This window comes from Portunus trituberculatus, chromosome 26 (assembly GCF_017591435.1).
Source record: "Portunus trituberculatus isolate SZX2019 chromosome 26, ASM1759143v1, whole genome shotgun sequence".
Taxonomy (NCBI): Eukaryota; Metazoa; Arthropoda; class Malacostraca; order Decapoda; family Portunidae; genus Portunus; species Portunus trituberculatus.
This window is the reverse complement of record NC_059280.1, coordinates 1,666,238-1,683,737: the sequence shown is the minus strand read 5'-3', so window position 1 is coordinate 1,683,737 and position 17,500 is coordinate 1,666,238. Positions and strand designations below refer to the sequence as shown.

At 43.0% G+C, this 17,500-nt stretch overlaps 2 protein-coding genes across 2 annotated transcripts in view; one reads left to right on the top strand and one right to left on the bottom strand.

Moving 5' to 3' along the window:
• The window catches only part of LOC123509244, an 11,940-nt gene extending 5,847 nt beyond the window's left edge, over positions 1-6,093 (bottom strand). Inside the window, 3 exon segments of the mRNA XM_045263443.1 lie at positions 885-1,005; positions 1,408-1,614; positions 6,064-6,093. Coding sequence (XP_045119378.1) covers positions 885-1,005; positions 1,408-1,600 — 314 coding nt within the window. The 5' untranslated portion in view covers positions 1,601-1,614; positions 6,064-6,093.
• A 517-nt stretch (positions 6,094-6,610) lies between these two features.
• Positions 6,611-8,279, top strand: LOC123509158 (U6 snRNA-associated Sm-like protein LSm8). The gene is given in 5 exon segments (XM_045263346.1): positions 6,611-6,752; positions 6,949-6,989; positions 7,491-7,602; positions 7,605-7,617; positions 7,994-8,279. Coding segments are annotated over 5 exon segments (288 nt in total). The 5' UTR covers positions 6,611-6,721; the 3' UTR covers positions 8,085-8,279.
• Positions 8,280-17,500: the final 9,221 nt, after the last annotated feature.

Here is a 17,500-nt window from a genome sequence, read left to right as displayed (position 1 = left end):
TCAGGGAGGTGGACAGAATAGTGGTGAGAGGAAGAAGAAAGCCTTGTGCAGCGAGGGTGGGGGAGGAGGGAGGAGTGAGGAGGGGAGGCAAGCAGTTAGGAAGGTAGTTAGGAAGGTTAATAGAGCAGTTAGCATGAAAATAGCGATAAAAGATAGCAAGAGATGCAACATTCTGGTGAGAAAGAGGCTGAAGACAGTCAGTCAGAGGAGGGGAGTTGATGACACGAAGAGCTTTTGATTCCACCCTATCTAATAAAACTGTGTGACTGGAACCCCTCCCCCCAGTTAGCAGTTGGAGGGTGTTTTAGCAAGAGATGAGATGTGAAGTTTGCAGTGAAGATTATGAGCAAAGGATAGAGCGAGGATAGTCAGTGTGGCAGAGGGAGACAGTTGAGTGTCACTGAAGAAGAGGGGATAGTTGTCTGGAAGGTTGTGTCCACTTGATACATGGACCAATTGACTTTTTGAGGCATTGAACACTACTAAGTTTTCTCTGCCACAATCAGAAATATTAGAGAGAGATCGGAAGTGAGGCGTTCTGTGGCGTCCCTGCGTGATCTGTGGACATCCTGAAGGGTTGGTCGTCTCTGAAGGGACGTGGAAGGATGTAGGGTGGTATTATCAGCGTAGGAGTGGATAGGGCAACAAGTTTGGCGAAGGAGGAGGAAAGAGAGTGGGATGACAGGACAGAACCCTGAGGAACACCACAGTAAATAAACGCAAAGAAAACAATTAAATAACCTTCAATAATATATCCTTAATTCATAAAACCAATAAAATCGATAAATAAACTCAGAAAAACAAAATAAATACAAAAAACACAGAATTGTAACCCCGTTGGGAAGAAACAAACGCGCCGATCGGAAGGTAAACAAGAGACTTACAAGGGGTAGGAATGCCCCTCAATATTGTGTCCTAGGGGGTTCAGGGGCAGTATTCCGTCATTCAGGTCCCCGCAGAGGTTATCCAGGGACTGCCGCGCCTCCTCAGGGCTCTCCAGTGTCCCTGAAATGTAGGAGGGAGGGAATTAATAAGGGGCTGATGATGATTATGATGGTTTGGTGGTGGTGGTGGTGGTGGTATATTTTAGTGTGTGTGGGGATTCTCTCTCTCTCTCTCTCTCTCTCTCTCTCTCTCTCTCTCTCTCTCTGGTGGAAAACATGCTAATTTTCTCTCTATTTCCCGCTCTGATTCTCTCTCTCTCTCTCTCTCTCTCTCTCTCTCTCTCTCTCTCTCTAAACAAAATTTTCTCTTATCATCATCATCATCATCAGTAGTAGTAGTAGTAGTAGTAGTAGTAGCAGTAGCAGCAATACCACCACCACCACTACTACTACTACTACTACTACTACTACTACTACTACTACTACTACTACTACTACCACCACCACCACCTCTATAACTCACCAGAACAGGGCACGGTGGACTGTAGGTAAGGCGGCTTCCTAACTCGAGGTGGGATCTTGCCTGGCGCCTCCTCAAAAGGGTAATAACCGTCAGGGTAGTCTTGGCCCACCACCACTACCACCGTCAGTAGCAGTGGTAGTAGTAGTAGTAGTAGTAGTAGCAGTGGTGGTGGTGTTAGGAACGGGGCCTTCATTTCTGTTCTTTGGTCTGTTTGGAGAGAGATTGTTGTTGTTGTTGTTGTTGTTGTTGTTGCTACTACTACTACTACTACTACTACTACTACTACTACTACTACTATAACTTTTCTTCAATTAACATAAAACATGATATTAGGCATTTAAACTCTCTCTCTCTCTCTCTCTCTCTCTCTCTCTCTCTCTCTCTCTCTCTCTCTCTCTCTCTCTCTCTCTCTCTCTCTCTCTCTAACGTGACATATTATATATACAACTTTCTCTCAATTTGCGTGTGTGTGTGTGTGTGTGTGTGTGTGTTAATAATCTTTATCATAACTTTCTCCCTCCTCCTCCTCCTCCTCCTCCTCCTCCACCTCCAGCATCGCATCATCCTGTCAAATTTCTCCCGTTGTTAGAGAGAGAGAGAGAGAGAGAGAGAGAGAGAGAGAGAGAGAGAGAGGATGAGTCAAACAACAGTTACGATATCCTCCTCCTCCTCCTCCTCCTCCTCCTCCTCCTCCTCCTCCTCCTCCTCCTCCTCCTCCTTTTTCAGTATTTCAAAGGAAGAAAACAATTAAAAACAAAATTACTTGTGATCTTCCTCCTCCTCCTCCTCTTCCTCCTCCTCCTCCTCCTCCTCCTCCTCCTCCTCCAAGTGACAAAAGGGAGGAGGATGTTAGTAATTAAAAAATACTCAGGAAATATAGACCGTAATAGTAGTAGTAGTAGTAGTAGTAGTAGTAGTAGTAGTAGTGGTGGTGGTGGTGGTGGTGGTGGTAGTAGTAGTAGTTGTTTTCCTTTTTCATTTCTTTCCTTCTTGTTCTTCTTCCTCCTCCTCCTCCTCCTCCTCCTCCTCCTCCTCTTCTTCTTATCTAATTTTTCTCCTTCTTCCTCATTTTTTCCTCCTCCTCCTCCTGTTCCTCTTCCTCTTCCTCTCCTCCTCCTCTCCTCCTCCTCCTCCTCCTCCTCTTCTTCCTCCTCCTCCTCCTCTTCTTCTTCTTCTGCGTGTGTGTGTGTGTGTGTGTGTGTGTGCGTAAGTGACCCGTTTCTCTGCCACAAGTAACCGTACATGTGTGTGTGTGTGTGTGTGTGTGTGTGTGTGCGCGCGTACCTGTGTGTGTCTGTTTGTGGTGTGTGTAGGTGTTAATTAGTTTTACCTGTGTGTGTGTGTGTGTGTGTGTGTGTGTGTGAAGTAATAGATATAATAATTCCCCCCCTCCTCCTCCTCCTCCTCCTCTTCTTCTTCTTCTTCTTCTTCTTCTTCTTCTTCTTCTTCTTCTTCTTCTTCTCCTCCTCCTCCTCCTCCTCCTCCTCCTCCTCCTCCTCTTCTTCTTCTTCTTATTATTATTATTGTTATTGTTATTATTATTATTATTATTATTCTCCTCCTCCTCCTCCTCCTCCTCCTCCTCCTCCTCCTCCTCCTCCTCCTCCTCCTCCTTAGCCACTCGGTCAGACAGGTGGCAGTTGAGCTTCAGTGTGGATGCATGTGAAGTGTCGCCTATTGGTTGGAACAATGACCATTCTGACACCTCAATGAAAGATTCCCAGCTTGTTAAGGGCGATGAGGAAGAAGACTTAGGCGCCATAGTTACCTCCGCCCTCAAGAAGTCAAGTACACACTGGCGGGAAAGGGACGGCAAACAGACTGGCCGGGTTTTAACAGAAGGACTTTTTCAATTTAAATCAGAAGGGGTTATTTTCACACCGCCCCGCCCCCCCTTTCTGGTCACCCCAGTGTAGGAAAGGTATAGACAGCCTGTAGAGGGTTTAAAGAAGTGTCGTGAAGTTGATTCCACGACTGCGAAACAAGACTTACGAGGAGCGCTTGAGAGAACGAAGCTTGTTCAGTTTAGAGAAGCGGGGAATGCTAGGAGACTTAATTGAACTGTTTAGAATGTTCCGAGGCTTTGATAACGTCTATGTCAAGAACTATCTCACCATTGACAGCTCCAACGCCACTAGAAATAGAGAAACAGGTGAGGAGACTTAATTGAACTCTTAAAAATGTTCCGAGGCTTTGATAACGTCTATGTCTACAACTATCTCACCATTGACAGCTCCAACGCCACTAGAAATAGAGAAACAGGTGAGGAGACTTAATTGAACTCTTAAAAATGTTCCGAGGCTTTGATAACGTGAATGTCAAGAACTATCTCACCATTGACAGCTCCAACACCACTAGAAACAATGGCTACAAGGTTACAGGTAAGCGTTTCCGATCAGACGAGGCTAAACATTACTTCTTCAACAGGATTGTAAATGTGTGGAACTCTCTCCCAGCACATGTCCCTAGCAATACAACACAAACTTTTAAACAACGCATGGGTATTCCCCTCACATGAACCCCTCAAATGACGTACTTTGCCCTACAGAAGATATCCTTTTCTTTGTAGTTCCTGTACTAGATTTTTTTTTTTTTTTTTTTACATTACAAGGGCACTGGCCAAGGGCAAACAAAGTGTTGGAAAAAAAAAAAATCCCGCTGGTTGCCAGGCCCTGTTAAGAAGAAAGTAGGAGAAAGAGAAAAACAAAAAATCTAAAAGGAGGGTCCAGTTAACGTAAGAGGTGTCTTGACACTCCTCTTTGAAAGAGTTTAAGTCATAGGCAGGTGGAAATACAGACACAGGTAGAGAGTTCCAGAGTTTACCAGTGTAGGGAATGAAGGAGTGAAGATACTGGTTAACTCTTGCATTAGGAAGATGGACAGAATAGGGATGAGAAGAAGTAGAGAGTCTTGTGCAGCGAGGCCGCAGGAGGGGGAAGGCATGCAGTTAGCAAGTTCAGAAGAGCAGACAGCATGAAAACAGCGGTAGAAGACAGATAAAGATGCAACATTGCGGCGGTGACTTAAAGAATCAAGACAGTCAGTTAGAGGAGAAGAGTTGATAAGACGAAAAGCTTTAGATTCCACCTTGTTTAGTAAAGCTGTGTGTGGATCCCCCAGACATGAGAGCCATACTCCATACACGGGCGGATAAGGCCCTTGTACAGAGCAAGCAGCTGGGAGGGAGAGAAAATGGACGAAGACGCCATAGGACACCTAACTTCTTGGAAGCTGATTTAACAAGAGTAGAGATGTGAAATTTCCAGTTTAGATTTTTAGTGAAGGATAGACCGAGTGTGTTTAATGTAGAGGAGAGGGGAAGTTGAGTGTTATTGAAGAAGAGAGGATAGTTGTCTGGAAGGTTATGTCGAGTAGATAGTTGTAGAAATTGAGTTTTTGAGGCATTGAACAAAACCAGGTTTTCTCTGCCCCAATCAGAAACAAGTGAAAGATCAGAAGTTAGGATCACTTCTTCAATCGCTCCTATCACATCCTTGACTTCCTCTCTCCCTGTGGCCTCTATCCTCCCTCCTTGAACCCTGGTATCCTTCACCCTCCAACTCGTAGGATCTGTAGTGGTAGCATAGACACACAGACACACAGACACACACAGACAGCCTCGTTATGGCCACCAGGGCTGTTGCTGTCTCTTTCTTCCTTTGTATTCCTTTGTATTCCTTTTTCGTCACCTCATCCCCTTCCGTTCACCTTTTTCCTCCTCCTCTTGATCTCTGACCTTGGCTTCCGCAGGTCGGGTCACGGTCAAAGGAGGAGGAGGAGGAGGAGGAGGAGGAGAATTTTACATCATTATTTTTCTCCATTCAAAGGTGAGAGAGAGAGAGAGAGAGAGAGAGAGAGAGAGAGAGAGAGTAACTGTAGAATAACATCGCCGTATTTATCTCCTCCTCCTTCTCCTCCTCCCTCTGCTTCCGTTCTGAGAGAGAGAGAGAGAGAGAGAGAGAGAGAGAGAGAGAGAGAGAGAGAGAGAGAGAGAGAGAGAGAGAGAGAGAGTTGTTTAGATATAGTTGAATTTCCTCACCTCTCTCTCTCTCTCTCTCTCTCTCTCTCTCTCTCTCTCTCGTAACGGTACCATCCTCCTCCTCTTCTTCCTCCTCCTCCTCCTCCTCCTCCTCCTCCTCCTCCTCCTCCTCCTTATAGTTTATGTGAAGAATGAAAAGTATGTATAAATAGTAGTAGTAGTAGTAGTAGTAGTAGTAGTAGTAGTAGTAGTAGTAGTAGTGGTAGTAGTAGTAGTAGTGGTAGTGGTAGTAGTAGTAATAGTAGTGGTGGTGGTGGTGATGGTAGTGGTGGTTGTTTTAGTTTAACGGAACAGAGAGAGAGAGAGAGAGAGAGAGAGAGAGAGAGAGAGAGAGAGAGAGAGAGAGAGAGAGAATTTTAAACATGTCAACTTTTCACTTTTCTCACTAAATAAAATAAGAAATTAAAGAAAATAAAGCAAATTCTCTCTCTCTCTCTCTCTCTCTCTCTAAACCACAATTTCAAAAAAAACAAGAAACCTCAACAAAATTAAAGATATCTCACAAACGGCCGGTACAATTTAAAGCTAGCTCACACAGGACATGCACAAGGGACAAGGCCACGCACACGCACACACACGCACGCGCACCCACACACGCACACGCAACCGATACGTACACGAGCTGACACAAGACTGACTAAAGTGGGCCAACCGCGCCAGAGAGAGAGAGAGAGAGAGAGAGAGAGAGAGAGAGATGGGGGGGGAGGGAAAGAGGGAGTGGTGCTAAGGTAATCTATTGTGTGTGTGTGTGTGTGTGTAACTGCAACTCACAGTTAGACAAACACACACACACACACACACACACACACACACACACACACACACACACACACATACAGACACACACACACATACAGACAGACAGACAGTATTTTTCTATTTTTCATTATCTCTCTCTCTCTCTCTCTCTCTCTCTCTCTCTCTCTCTCTCTCTCTCTCTCTCTCTCTCTCACCATAAAACGTAAAAAGGAGACAACTTAATACCGACATGGCAACTCACTGAAACCTTTAAAATATCTACATCAAATAAATACTCAAATTCCACTTTAAGGGAATCAAAACCCAACAATTTTCATTAGATAAATTCTAAAACTCAGGAAAATACATAAATAAGTTAGGAAAATATTGAAAAAAGGAAAGAAAAGTGAAAAAATATTGAAACCGTACCAAGTGTAAGACGGTTCGATATGACACGCTTCCCTCACTGCTCATGTCAACACTTCTCTCAGTAACCCGGCATTAAGTTATCATTTTTCCTCGCCACGCTTACCAGAGATGACGAACACGCTGGAAACCTATGTGAACCGTATCCTTTATTACAGGGGCATGTTGTATGGGGAGGAAATAAGTGTGGGATAAGGGTTTAGCGGGAAAATGGCGTTAAATAAGGGAGTGTCTTGAGGATATTTAAATGGTTGGCCGGGCCTCGAGTAACGTTTGTGTTTTTTTTTATTTTTTTTTTTGGTATTTTTGTGTGTTTGTTTTCCTTAAGTGTGTTTCAGATCTTGTGTCAGTGATTACAGCTGATGGCAGGAATATTGTGGTGAGTGTGTGTGTGTGTGTGTGTGTGTGTGTGTGTGTGTGTGTGTGTGTGTGTGTGTGTGTGTGTGGCAATACTGATAAATTTGCTGTTTTATTCAATGTATACACACTAACTCCACCCTCTCTAACTTACTGCCCCCCCTAACCTACTGGCCCCCCTAACCTACTGGCCCCCCCCCGCTAACCTAATCTTATTTATTTATTTATTTATTTATTTATTAGTGTTTTTTTCCTAACCTAACCTAACCTAACCTAACCTAACCTCTCCCTCCCCCCCCCCATAGCTTCTTGGACACCCCTATCCCTTAACCTAACCTAACCTAACTTGTCCTAACCTTCTCTCTCTCTCTCTCTCTCTCTCTCTCTCTCTCTCTCTCTCTCTCTCTAATTTTTTTGTTTTCATCCAAATTTGAAAAAAAAAAAAATCCTTCCACACAATTTTTTATGTAACGTGACCTGACCTAACCTGATCTGATCTGACCTCCCCCTCCCCCCCCACCAGGGCACACTGAAGGGGTTTGACCAGACGGTGAACTTGATCATGGACGAATGCCACGAACGAGTCTATTCGTCTCACCGCGGCGTGGAACAAGTCATTCTGGGCCTGTATGTGGTGCGGGCGACAACGTGTGAGTCACCACCACACACCACACCACACCACCATACACACACCATACACCACATCACCACCACACACCACATACCACCACACACCATACACATATACACCACACACCACACTGCACCACACACCACACCACATACCATACACCACATACCACCATACACCACATACCACCATACACACCACACACACACACACACACACACACACACACACACACACACACACACACACACACACACACACACACACACCATACTAACTTGATCCTAACCTTACCTTGCCTAACCTAACCTAACCTAACTACTGCTATATAAACTGAAATAAAAGTAGTAGTAGTAGTAATAGTAGTAGTAGTAGTAATAGTAACAATTTTTCAGAGCACTAATAGGAGAAGTGGATGAAGATTTGGACGCCAGACTAGACCTTGAAAACATCCGCGCTGAGCCCCTCAATGAATGCAAGACGTGACATCCTCCTCCTCCTCCTCCTCCTCCTCCTCCTCCTCCTCCTCCTCTCTTCCTCTTCCTCCTCCTCCTTTTGTCATATTTTTATCATTAAGTTTGGTATAATTTAGTGTATCTTTCTGCATTTTCCTCCTCCTCCTTCTTCTCCTCCTCCTCCTCCTCCTCCTCCTCCTCCTCCTCCTCCTCCTCCTCCTCCTCCTCCTCCTCCTCCTCCTCCTCCTCCTCCTATTCTTTTCTATTTTTATTAAGTTTGGTATGCTAGTTTTATGTTATCTCTCTCCTCCTCCTCCTCCTCCTCCTCCTCCTCCTCCTCCTCCTCCTCCTCCTCCTCCTCCTCCTCCTGAAGTGAAAGGAAGAACTGCCAATGAAATGTAAGTGAATATATTTATCTGTTTTATTATTATTATTATTATTATTATTATTATTATTAGAGATACAATGGCCTATATTTAACACACACACACACACACACACACACACACACAATTTATTTATAGAAACAAGGCTAAGATCAAATCAGTGTGTTTTTATAGGCTTTTTTTCTAGCTAGGCCTACACACACACACACACACGCACACACACACACTACTGGTGGTAGAAAACTGTCCCATAGCTGTCACTAAGGCCCACACCTGCCAGGCCTCCCAAATCTGCTCTCTCTATTACAACCGAACCCTTTAGAAATGGAGGGAGATCTCGCATTAACCATTTTCCGAACCCCTGTGTGTGTGTGTGTGTGTGTGTGTGTGTGTGTGTCTTGTTTATCTATTTTAATTTCTTCGATATCATATTTTGTCGCGTTTTTCTGCGTTTTCCGTTTGTTTTTGCGTTTTTCACGTTTTGCGTTGGGCGACTTCCCCGTTTTCTGTTCCCCGGTGTTTGTGCGTCCTCGGTTTCCTCGTTTTCTATTGCGATGGTTGGTTTGGAGTGTGTGTGGTTTGTTTGGGTTGGTGTGTGTGGTGTGTGTGTGTGTGTGTCTGCGTTTGGTGTGTGTGGTGTGTGTGTGTGTGTGTCTGCGTTTGGTGTTTGCAGTGTGGCTTGGCGTGTTAATGCTCTCTCTAAGTCGTCCCTCTCTCTCTCTCTTTGCATTTCGGAGTCAAGATTTGTGTGTGTTTTATTTTCACTGTTAAATTGTTGTTGTTGTTGTTGTTGTTGTTGTTGTTGTTGTTGTTCTTCTTCCTTTCCTTCAAAATCCTCTCTTTCCTCCTCCTCCTCCTCCTCTTCCTCTTTCTCCTTCTCCTTCTCCTTCTCCTTCTCCTTCTTCTCCTCCTCCTCCTCCTCCTCCTCCTCCTCCTCCTCCTCCTTCCTTTTCTTCATTTGTGAGTGAAAATGTCGTGTTTTTTGTGCATTTTCACTGACAAATCTCTCTATTTCTCGTTCTTTTCCCTCAAAATGATAACTTTCCTCTTCTGTTTGCATTTCCAAGTCAAGATTTTGTTTTTTTCCAGTGTTTTCAATCATTAGTTTGTGTTTTTCCTCATCTCCTCCTTCTAATTTGCCTCTCTCTCTCTCTTTTTCAATTTCTAAGTCAAAATCTTGTGTTTTTCGAGTATTTTCATTGATAAATCTCTCTCTCTCTTCCTCTCCCCCTTCAAATTTGCCTCTCTCTCTCTCTCTTCTCTTTTCCAAGTCAAAATCTTGTGTTTTTTTGGCATTTTCATTGACAAATCTCTCTCTCTCTTCCTCTCCTCCTTCAAATTTGCCTCTCTCTCTCTCTTTTTCAATTTCTAAGCCAAAATCTTGTGTTTTTGAGGATTTTCATTGATAAATCTCTCTCTTCCTCTCCTCCTTCAAATTTGCCTCTCTCTCTCTCTTTTTCAATTTCTAAGTCAAAATCTTGTGTTTTTCGAGGATTTTCATTGATAAATCTCTCTCTCTCTTCCTCTCCCCCTTCAAATTTGCCTCTCTCTCTCTCTTTTTCAATTTCTAAGTCAAAATCTTGTGTTTTTTTGGCATTTTCACTGACAAATCTCTCTCTCTCTTCCTCTCCTCCTTCTAAATTACCTCTCTCTCTCTCTTTTTCAATTTCTAAGCCAAAATCTTGTGTTTTTTTGCCATTTTCACTGACAAATTCCCCTTTTTCTTCTTCTGCTGGGGTTCTGTGGGGCAAACTGGGGTCATTATATTTATTTTCCCCAGTTTTAAGGTCTACTGGGGTTTTCTGGGGCATACTGGGGTCCATTTTTGCATTTTTAGTCATAAATTCCCCAGTATTAACATCTACTGGGGTTTTCTGGGGCAAACTGGGGTCCATTTTTGCATTTTCAGTCTTATCCTCCCCAGTATTAAGGTCTACTGGGGTTTTCTGGGGCAAACTGGGGTCTGTTTTTCATTTTCAGTCTTAAATTCCCCAGTATTAAGGTCTACTGGGGTTTTCTGGGGCTTACTGGGGTCGTATTTTGCATTTTTAGTCATAAATTCCCCAGTATTAAGGTCTACTGGGGTTTTCTGGGGCATACTGGGGTCATATTTTTCATTTTCAGTCTTATCCTCCCCAGTATTAAGGTCTACTGGGGTTTTCTGGGGCATATTTGGGTCTATTTTTGTATTTCCAGCTCTAAGAACCCCAGATTTAAGCCTTCCTGGGGTTCTGGGGGGCGTTTCTCCCTTAAGAACCCCAGAACGAACCCCAGAACCTCTTACTGGAGCCCTAGAACCAGTAAACCTCTGTCTTTGCAAACTGGGAACATTTTTTGCATTTCCGTCCATAAAAACCCCAGATTTGAGCATTTCTGGGGTTCTGTGGGGCAAACTGGGGGGCGTTTCTCCCTTAAGAACCCCAGAACGAACCCCAGAACCTCTTACTGGGGCTCTAGAACCAGTAAACCTCTGTCTTTGCAAACTGGGAACATTTTTTGCATTTCCGTCCATAAAAGCCCCAGATTTGAGCATATCTGGGGTTCTGTGGGGCAAAGTGGGGGGCGTTTCTCCCTTAAGAATCCCAGAACGAACCCCAGAACCTCTTACTGGGGGCCTAGAACCCGGAAACCTCTGTCTTTGCAAACTGGGAACGTTTTTTGCATTTCCGTCCATAAAAACCCCAGATTTGAGCATTTCTGGGGTTCTGTGTGGCAAACTGGGGGTCGTTTCTCCCTTAAGAATCCCAGAACGAACCCCAGAACCTCTTACTGGGGCCCTAGTACCAGTAAACCTCTGTCTTTGCAAACTGGGAACATTTTTTGCATTTCCGTCCATAAAACCCCAGATTTGAGCATTTCTGGGGTTCTGTGGGGCAAACTGGGGGGCGTTTCTCCCTTAAGAACCCCAGAACGAACCCCAGAACCTCTTACTGGGGGCCTAGAACTGGTAAATCTCCTCTTATTGACCGGAACGAGGCGAAATTTGATCCGACTCGCAGGATTAAATTGTGGTGATATTTTTGTGGTTCTATTGTGGTTAATTCTACCTCTCGGTCTGTTCTGCCGCCGCCGCTGCTGTTGCTGTGGTGCGGAGGTGACCCTGGGGAGCTGTGGTGGCTGTGGTGGTGGTGGTGGTGTGGTACAGCGTGGGTGTGTGTGTCTGTTTCTGCATCTTGGTGTGTGTTTGGGTACTAGTTGTCGTGGTGGTGGTGGTGGTGGTGTTTGGGGGTGTTTGTGGGGGTGATTTGTGGGGTTTTGGGGTGTTTGTGGTGTTTTGGGGGTGTTTTGCTGTGTTTTGGGGATATTTTGTTGTGTTTTGTGTGTGTTTTGCTGTGTTTTGGGGGTGTTTTGTGGTGTTTTGTGTGTGTTTGGGTGTGTTTTGGGGGTGTTTTGGTATATTTCGAGTGTGTCCTGGATATTGGGGGCGTTTGGGTGTGTATTGAGTGCGTTCTGGTGCATTTTGAGTGCGTTTAAGACTCTGTGCTGTGTTTTGAGTGTGTTTTCCTACATTTTGAGTGCGTTGTGCTGTGTTTTGAGTGCGTTTTCCTACATTTTGAGTGCGTTGTGCTGTGTTTTGAGTGCGTTGTGCTGGTGTGAGCGTTTCATTATTTTCTCTCTCTCCCAAGTCATATTTCCAAAGAACGAGAGATTCTGTGCTCGGAGATGACACTAAAATGAGATCTTTGCCACTCTCTCTCTCTCCCTGTGTGTGTCTGTGTCTCTCTCTCTGTCTCCTGTGAAGATTGGCGTGATTTCTTGTCTCTGCGGTAAAGATTGGGTTTCTGTGGTTCTTGTGGCCCAAAATGGTAATATTCTGTGGTTTTTCTGTGTTTTGTGGCAGAGAAGTGGTGTTTCTCTGCCTCTCTCTCTGTCTCCTTTGAAGATTTTGTTGATTTCTTGCTATTTGTGGGTTTGAAGTTGTTTTTCTGTGATTTTCTGTGTTAAAATGTTCCAAATCTTCACTTTTCTCTATAAATCGTGGCACAGAAGTAGAATTTTTGTGGTTTTCTTTGTCAAAACCTTCAAAATTCTCACTTTTTTCCATAATTTGTTCCATAAGACTCAAATTTCTATAGGTTTCAATGTCAAAACCTTCCAAACCTTCACTTTTCTCTATAAATCGTGACACAGAAGTAGAATTTTTGTGGTTTTCTGTGTCAAAACCTTCAAAATTCTTCCTTTCTTCACCAAATTCTGCCACAAGACTCAAGTTTCTGTCTTTCTCTGTGTCAAAATGTTCCAAATCTTCACTTTTCTCTATAAATTGTGGCACAGAAGTAGAATTTTTGTGGTTTTCTGTGTCAAAACCTTCAAAATTCTTTCTTTCTTCACTAAATTCTGCCACAAGACTCAAGTTTCTGTCTTTCTCTGTGTCAAAACCTCCCAAACCTTCACTTTTCTCTATAAATCGTGGCACAGAAGTAGAATTTTTGTGGTTTTCTTTGTCAAAACCTTCAAAATTCTCACTTTTTTCCATAATTTGTTCCATAAGACTCAAATTTCTATAGGTTTCAATGTCAAAACCTTCCAAATCTTCACTTTTCTCTATAAATCGTGACACAGAAGTAGAATTTTCACGACTTTCTTTGTCAAAATCTTCAAAATTCTCACTTTTTTCCATAATCTGTTCCATAAGACTCAAATTTCTATAGGTTTCAATGTCAAAACCTTCCAAACCTTCACTTTTCTCTATAAATCGTGACACAGAAGTAGAATTTTTGTGGTTTTCTGTGTCAAAACCTTCAAAATTCTTCCTTTCTTCACCAAATTCTGCCACAAGACTCAAGTTTCTGTCTTTCTCTGTGTCAAAATCTCCCAAACCTTCACTTTTCTCAAATCGTGACACAGAAGTGGAATTTTTGTGGTTTTCTGTGTAAAAACCTTCAAAATTCTCACTTTTTTCCATAATTTGTTCCATAAGACTCAAATTTCTATAGGTTTCAATGTCAAAACCTTCCAAACCTTCACTTTTCTCTATAAATCGTGACACAGAAGTAGAATTTTTGTGGTTTTCTGTGTCAAAACCTTCAAAATTCTTTCTTTCTTCACTAAATTCTGCCACAAGACTCAAGTTTCTGTCTTTCTCTGTGTCAAAATGTTCCAAATCTTCACTTTTCTCTATAAATCTTGGCACAGAAGTAGATTTTTCACGATTTTCTGTGTCAAAACCTTCAAAATTCTTTCTTTCTTCACTAAATTCTGCCACAAGACTCAAATTTCTGTCTTTCTCTGTGTCAAAATGTCCCAAATCTTCACTTTTCTCTATAAATCGTGGCACAGAAGTAGAATTTTTGTGATTTTCTGTGTCAAAACCTTCAAAATTCTCACTTTCTTCACCAAATTCTGCCACAAGACTCAAGTTTCTGTCTTTCTCTGTGTCAAAACCTCCCAAACCTTCACTTTTCTCTATAAATCGTGACACAGAAGTTGAATTTTTGTGATTTTCTTTGCTAAAAACTTCAAAATTCTCACTTTTTTCCATAATCTGTTCCATAAGACTCAAATTTCTATAGGTTTCAATGTCAAAACCTTCCAAACCTTCACTTTTCTCTATAAATCGTGACACAGAAGTAGAATTTTCACGATTTTCTGTGCCAAAACCTTCAAAAACCTCACTTTTCTCTTTCAATTTTGGGTTAAAACTTAAATTAATTTCCTGGTGTTTGACGTATTGAAGTGGTGACGTGGTGGTGGTGGCGGTGGTAGTGGTGGTGGTGGTGGTGGTGGTGGTGCCTCCTTGGTCTCTCTTCCTTTGTCTTCTGTGGAGGAGGAGGAGGAGGAGGAGAGAAAATTGTTGTTATTTATGTATTTATATTGAAGAGGAGGAGGAGGAAGATGAGGAAGAGAAGGAGGAGGAGGAGAAGGAAGAGGAAGGTGAGGAGGAGGAGGAGAAGGTGGAGAAGGAAGAGGGGGAAGAAGAATAAGAGGAGGAGGAAGAGGAGGAGGAGAAGAGGAAGAAAAAGAATAAGAGGAGGAGGAGGAGGAGGAGGAAGAAGAATAAGAGGAGGAGGAGAGGAGGAGGAGGAGGAGGAGGAGGAGGAGGAGGAAGAAGAATAAGAAGAGGAGGAGGAGGAGGAGGAGGAAGAAGAATAAGAAGAGGAGGAGGAGGAATAATAATAATAATAATAATAATAATAATAATAATAATAATAATTCCTTACCTTTGTTGTAACCAGAAATTGTAGAAGTTACTTGGATAGTCAATAAACCACAGCAGTTGTAGTTGTTGTTGTTGTTGTTGTTGTTGTTGTTGTTGTTGGGGGTTATAGGCAGGTTGTGATGGTGGTGGAAGTCTATTTTGAGGTTGTGAAGGTTGTGGTGGCAGTGGTTGTGAAGGTGGTAGAGGTGGTAGCAGTGGTTGTGAAGGTGGTAGAGGTTGTGGCAGTGGTTGTGAAGGTGGTGGAGGTTGTAGCAGTGGTTGTGAAGGTGGTAGAGGTTGTGGCAGTGGTTGTGAAGGTGGTGGAGGTTGTAGCAGTGGTTGTGAAGGTGGTGGAGGTTGTGGCAGTGGTTGTGAAGGTTGTTGTGGAGGTTGTGAAGGTGGTGGAGGTTGTTGTGGAGGTTGTGGCAGTGGTTGTGAAGGTGGTGGAGGTTGTGGCAGTGGTTGTGAAGGTTGTTGTGGAGGTTGTGGCAGTGGTTGTGAAGGTGGTGGAGGTTGTGGCAGTGGTTGTGAAGGTGGTGGAGGTTGTAGCAGTGGTTGTGAAGGTTGTAGTGGAGGTTGTGAAGGTGGTGGAGGTTGTGGCAGTGGTTGTGAAGGTGGTGGAGGTTGTGGCAGTGAAGGTGGTGGAGGTTGTGGCAGTGGTTGTGAAGGTTGTTGTGGAGGTTGTGAAGGTGGTTGTGAAGGTGGTGGAGGTTGTAGCAGTGGTTGTGAAGGTTGTAGTGGAGGTTGTGAAGGTGGTGGAGGTTGTGGCAGTGGTTGTGAAGGTGGTGGAGGTTGTGGCAGTGGTTGTGAAGGTGGTGGAGGTTGTAGCAGTGGTTGTGAAGGTGGTGGAGGTTGTAGCAGTGGTTGTGAAGGTGGTGGAGGTTGTGAATTACGCGTTATAGCTGCGGCGCGGTTATAGGGGTTATAGGGGTCATGTTGTAGGTTAGGTCGAAACTGCGGTTGTATACGTGGTCTGTTATGGCCGTAGCGGGTGTTATAGTGCCTGTTAGGAACGTGGTTGTAGTGCCTGTTAGGAACGTGGTTGTAGTTGTAGTAGTTGTAGTTATAGTAGTGTGGGATAGCCTTACTACTACTACTACTACTACTACGCTGGGCCGAGGTCGTAGTTATAGTTGTAGTTAGGAACACAACTACAACTATCTTCACAACCCACATCTTGACCCACGGAAGGCTCAAGTCACGTGGTTTGGTTATGGGGGGGCTCTGTGGGAAGAGGGGGTGTGTTAGTGGTGGTGGTTGTGGTCTCTCTCTCTCTCTCTCTCTCTCTCTCTCTCTCTCTCTCTCTCTCTCTCTCAACAACAACAACAATAACTTACCTTCAATATCCAGAGAGAGAGAGAGAGAGTTGACCTTTCCTCTTTGACCTCTGGGAGATAAATGACCTCTCTCTCTCTCTCTCTCTCTCTCGTGGTAAACAAATCTAAATATAGTAACAGTAATCTTAACTTGACCTGACTGAGAGAGAGAGAGAGAGAGAGAGAGAGAGAGAGAGAGAGCTATTTCTATCACACGTGTTGTCATTGAGACCTGCACGGGGACTGGCAAATATGTGGGGGTGTTTTCATTTATCTCTCTCTCTCTCTCTCTCTCTTTATTTTCTACTTCTCTTCTCCTCCTCCTCCTCCTCCTCTTCCTTCCTCCTCCTCCTCCTCCTCCTCTTCCTTCTTTCCTTCCTCCTCCTCCTCTTCTTCTTCCTGATCTTTATCCTTCACCTCCCCCTCCTCATTTATTCCTTCTTTGTTTCTCCTCCTCCTCCTCCTCTTCTTCCTCCTCCTCCTCCTCCTCCTCCTCCTTCTCCTCTTTAGTTACAGTGGTAAGGAAAATATTTGCTTTGTTTATTTATTTATTGTTTTGTTTGTTGTTGCTCTCTCTCTCTCTCTCTCTCTCTCTCTCTCTCTCTCTCTCTCTCTCTCTCTCTCAGCCCACAGCCCCACAGTATGTCCCCACAGTATGTTGACAAACCCACAGTCACTCACCCACAGCCTCCCTAACAACAAACCCACAGTCACTCACCCACAGCCCCCAAACACAAACAAGAAAATAGAAAAAATAAAAAAATGAAGAATAGGCCTAACTAATTATTTCTAAGCCTATGTACACTTTATACATGAAACAACAAAAAACAAATAAATGAAGAAAAGCAAAGAAAACGGTAAGTAGGCCTATGTAAACCAATAAAAGAAGCAAAAATGGTGACAAGTAGGCCTATCTAATTATTTTTCAGCCTATATACACTTTATACATGAAGAAACAGTAAAAACAAGTAAATTACACAACAAAAAACAAAAATTGACAAAATAGGCCTATCTAATTTCTTTCAGCCTGAGAAGTAGGCCTATCTAATTATTTTTCAGCCTATATACACTATACATGAAAAAACAAGCAAATTACACACAAAAAAAAAAAAGCAAAAATTGATAATAGGCCTATCTAATTTCTCTCAGCCTATGACAAGTAGGCCTATCTAATTGTTTTTCAGCCTATATACACTTTACACATGCAGCAGTAGCAAAAACAAGCAAATTACAGAAAAAAAGCAAAAATTGACAAAATAGGCCTATCTAATTTCTTTCAGCCTATATATTTTTTAGGCCTAGACAAAAAACTTGCAGTAAAATATAAATAAATAACAAAAGCAAAATAAATACATAAAAATAAAGAAAATGGGAAAAAATAGGCCTAATTTTTTTGTCTATATACATTTATAGGCCTATAGGAAAAAATAGCAATAAAATAAGAAACACCAAAAGCAAAAAAATGAAAAAAAATAGAAAATGGGAAAAATAGGCCTATCTATATATAATTTTTAGCCTATATACAAAATAAATGAATAAAAACAAAAGAAAATGGATAAAATAGGCCTACCTAATTTTTTGAGCTTATATCTTTTAGGCCTAAAGA